At 42.6% G+C, this 2734-nt stretch overlaps 1 protein-coding gene across 2 annotated transcripts in view; it reads left to right on the top strand.

Moving 5' to 3' along the window:
• kif20ba (kinesin family member 20Ba) overlaps window positions 1-2734 on the top strand; it is a 51265-nt gene that overhangs the window by 45976 nt on the left and 2555 nt on the right. For both annotated transcript variants that reach the window (XM_032541493.1, XM_032541492.1), the window contains 2 exons: window positions 1128-1245; window positions 2217-2371. In XM_032541493.1, the coding sequence (XP_032397384.1) occupies window positions 1128-1245; window positions 2217-2371 (273 nt within the window). The remainder of the gene's footprint in view (window positions 1-1127; window positions 1246-2216; window positions 2372-2734) is intronic.

The raw sequence follows: 2734 nt of genomic DNA, 5'->3' as shown, positions 1-2734 counted from the left end.
GATTGATTCCACACAACGCTCTCTGGCAAGTACAAATCTCTACTTTCATTAATTTTGGGGTGTCGTATTCAATGTTATAGCATTTTCAACAACAAAAAAAGGAAGAGGTTTCAAAAAATGATTGAGTAAAATACTCCAGTCTGTGATTATCCATCAACATCCATTCCTTCAATTTTAGTCTAAATAATTCCTAATATCTCTAATTTTGACACAAGGGTTAACACGGTTAAAATGTTAAAAGCTCTAAAAGGTCTGTATGTCCCTGTGAATTCCAAGGATTCAATACGATAAAGATAATGGAACAGTGACTCTAAATAGTAGTTGTAGTAGATCATGGCACAGCTGAGCACCGCAGGGTGCCACAGGATGTAGCATGGCATAGCAGGGCGCGGCAGGTCACCGCATAGCGGGGCGTGCAGCAGGACCACGGCGATAGCTGCTATCATGGTTTTGGTCAAAAAACATAAGGACTCCGGGGGGTAAACTCTCCAGCGCTAGGTACCAGATTCCGACACCGGGACGTCCAGCAGTCGGCAGCTAAAGACAGTGTAAGCTTGCGTCACTTTTCCAGTCACCATGGCCACTGCCAGATTTGTCACTCTCAAGAAACTTGAGCTGTTTTTGTACCCTTCTGCCATTTAGTGTGTTTTTCTTTTTGTTGTTTAACAATAATTTACTGGTGAAATACGTTATTACATTTTAAATAAATCTTTAAAATCATTATTTAAATTGGACCATGTGTCCTTAATAGCAATTAACTAGCTTTTCTTTATCGTTGCCAATTGTCATTTTATGCTTTTTTCTACTTCTGAATTATCGGTACAGGCACCGTTTTTAAAGAATCGTTTTAGCACTGTTATTGAGAAGAAGAAAAAAATATATATATCATTTTTTTATATATAGCGATATCCAACCCTACGTGGGTTAGTTCAAAGGTGAACCATGAGGTAGTTCCACAAAAGCTTATGGACAGTTTGTCAGTTGGTGATCTGTGGTTTAGATCATTGGGTTACACTGGACTCTCTCACCAGTTGTGTTGTCCGTACGCTTGTACTGTAAGCAACATGGAGCTTTTCCCGCTGTACACGCTGACAGAATAACCACTGTTCGCTGTCATCTGTGATCAGATCTCTTCTCCATCGAGCCGCAGTGACTCCCAGAGCAGCATCCGCAGCAGAAAGGAAGGAACTCTGCAGAAGATCGGAGACTTCCTGCAGAGCTCCCCCACGCTGTTTGGCTCTAAAGGTCAGTGTGTCAATATATATGTATATATACAGGATATGTCCTCCCCAGTGCATTGTGCTGCATAATACTCCTTCACCTTCAGTCGCTTACTGATCACAGACAATCACCCGGCCCAAGTGAGTTTTTTTTAGAATTTTTGAATTTCACAAATAAAAACTTGCATGCAGCAACACAACGTAGGACACACTGACAGACCTCAGCGTTCCTGCCGGAGTCATTTGGAAGGATAAGGCAGGTTTGACACAGCAGCCGGACAAGGGCGGCCGAGTTTGAGACACTAATGATGGCTAAGAGGAGGAAGCAAAGACATTGAACATATTGGAATCAACCTGAGTCATCTGCGAGTTTTATCCTCGGGGATTGGCATTTTCACTCGGTCAATTGATTATCGCCCCTCCCTCGGGTTCCATCTCATCCCCTCTCTCTCTCTCTCTCTGTTTTCTGCTGCCTGCTGCTCATCCTCTTTTGTTGTTATTTATTCCTCCAACACCTCACTCTTTTCTTTCTCATTTATTCTCCATTTCTCTCCATTGCTCATTCCTTCTCTCCCTCCACTGTTCCCGCTCTTCCCCACCTCCCGCTCCCATCTCTTTCTCTTCCTCTCATCCTTTCTTTCCTACTGCATACCCTGCAGTCTCTCCCACTGATTGTTTTCTCTTCTTTCTTTTTTTTACCTGAACAATAAATAACAACCATGCCAGTGTTGACTTTACAGATGCTAGAAGTTTTTTAAGATGAGTATGTCATTGACATTATTTTAAATTTTTTGTATTTCACTGACTAGACTAAAAATAACAATATTTCCTGCCAGCGAGTTTTACTGTGAATCAGAGTGAAATGAACATGCAGAGCACATTAAATATGATCAAATGGGTCGCCGACATAAATATAACCAATCAATTAAAATAGATCTTAATCTCTCTAAAGTATCTAATTCAGCAGGTTCCTCTAAAATTCCTCCGTCTCTGCAGCCAAGAAGATGATGAGTCTGGTGAGCGGCCGGGCCGATGCAGACTCATCAGCCCCCTCCACCTCCTCTTCATCCCTCACTCTGAGAGCCAAGAAGAACAAAAAGAAGCTCTACCGGCCTGAGATCTCCTCCCCCATGGACATGCCCTCACACCCGGTAAGGGGCATCATTAGGGCTGTAACATGAAACAGAAATTGCGACACTCCGATCCACAAATCTGTGTCGTGGGGTGAGAAGGCCGAATTCAGACTCAAGTCTGAATAAAACCCTTCATTATATTATAATGACTGTAAAAGTGTTAAACTACAACCCGGAGTTGTTTTAATGGCAGAACTGTGGTCAGGCTGCGGCGTAGCGTTAGCGTGCAGAGTTGATGCTTTCTCTGCGGGGTGCAGACTGATTTCCTCTCGCGAGTCACATGACCAAATTGCAGCCTTTGCAATTAGGAAATAGCGTTGTAACATATCGCGATAAGTCAAGTCAAGTTTATTTCATCCATAAAAATGGAAATTACAGTGC

The sequence above is a fragment of the Etheostoma spectabile genome, chromosome 17 (assembly GCF_008692095.1).
Source record: "Etheostoma spectabile isolate EspeVRDwgs_2016 chromosome 17, UIUC_Espe_1.0, whole genome shotgun sequence".
Lineage (NCBI taxonomy): Eukaryota > Metazoa > Chordata > Actinopteri > Perciformes > Percidae > Etheostoma > Etheostoma spectabile.
This window is presented reverse-complemented; position numbering and strand designations above follow the sequence as displayed.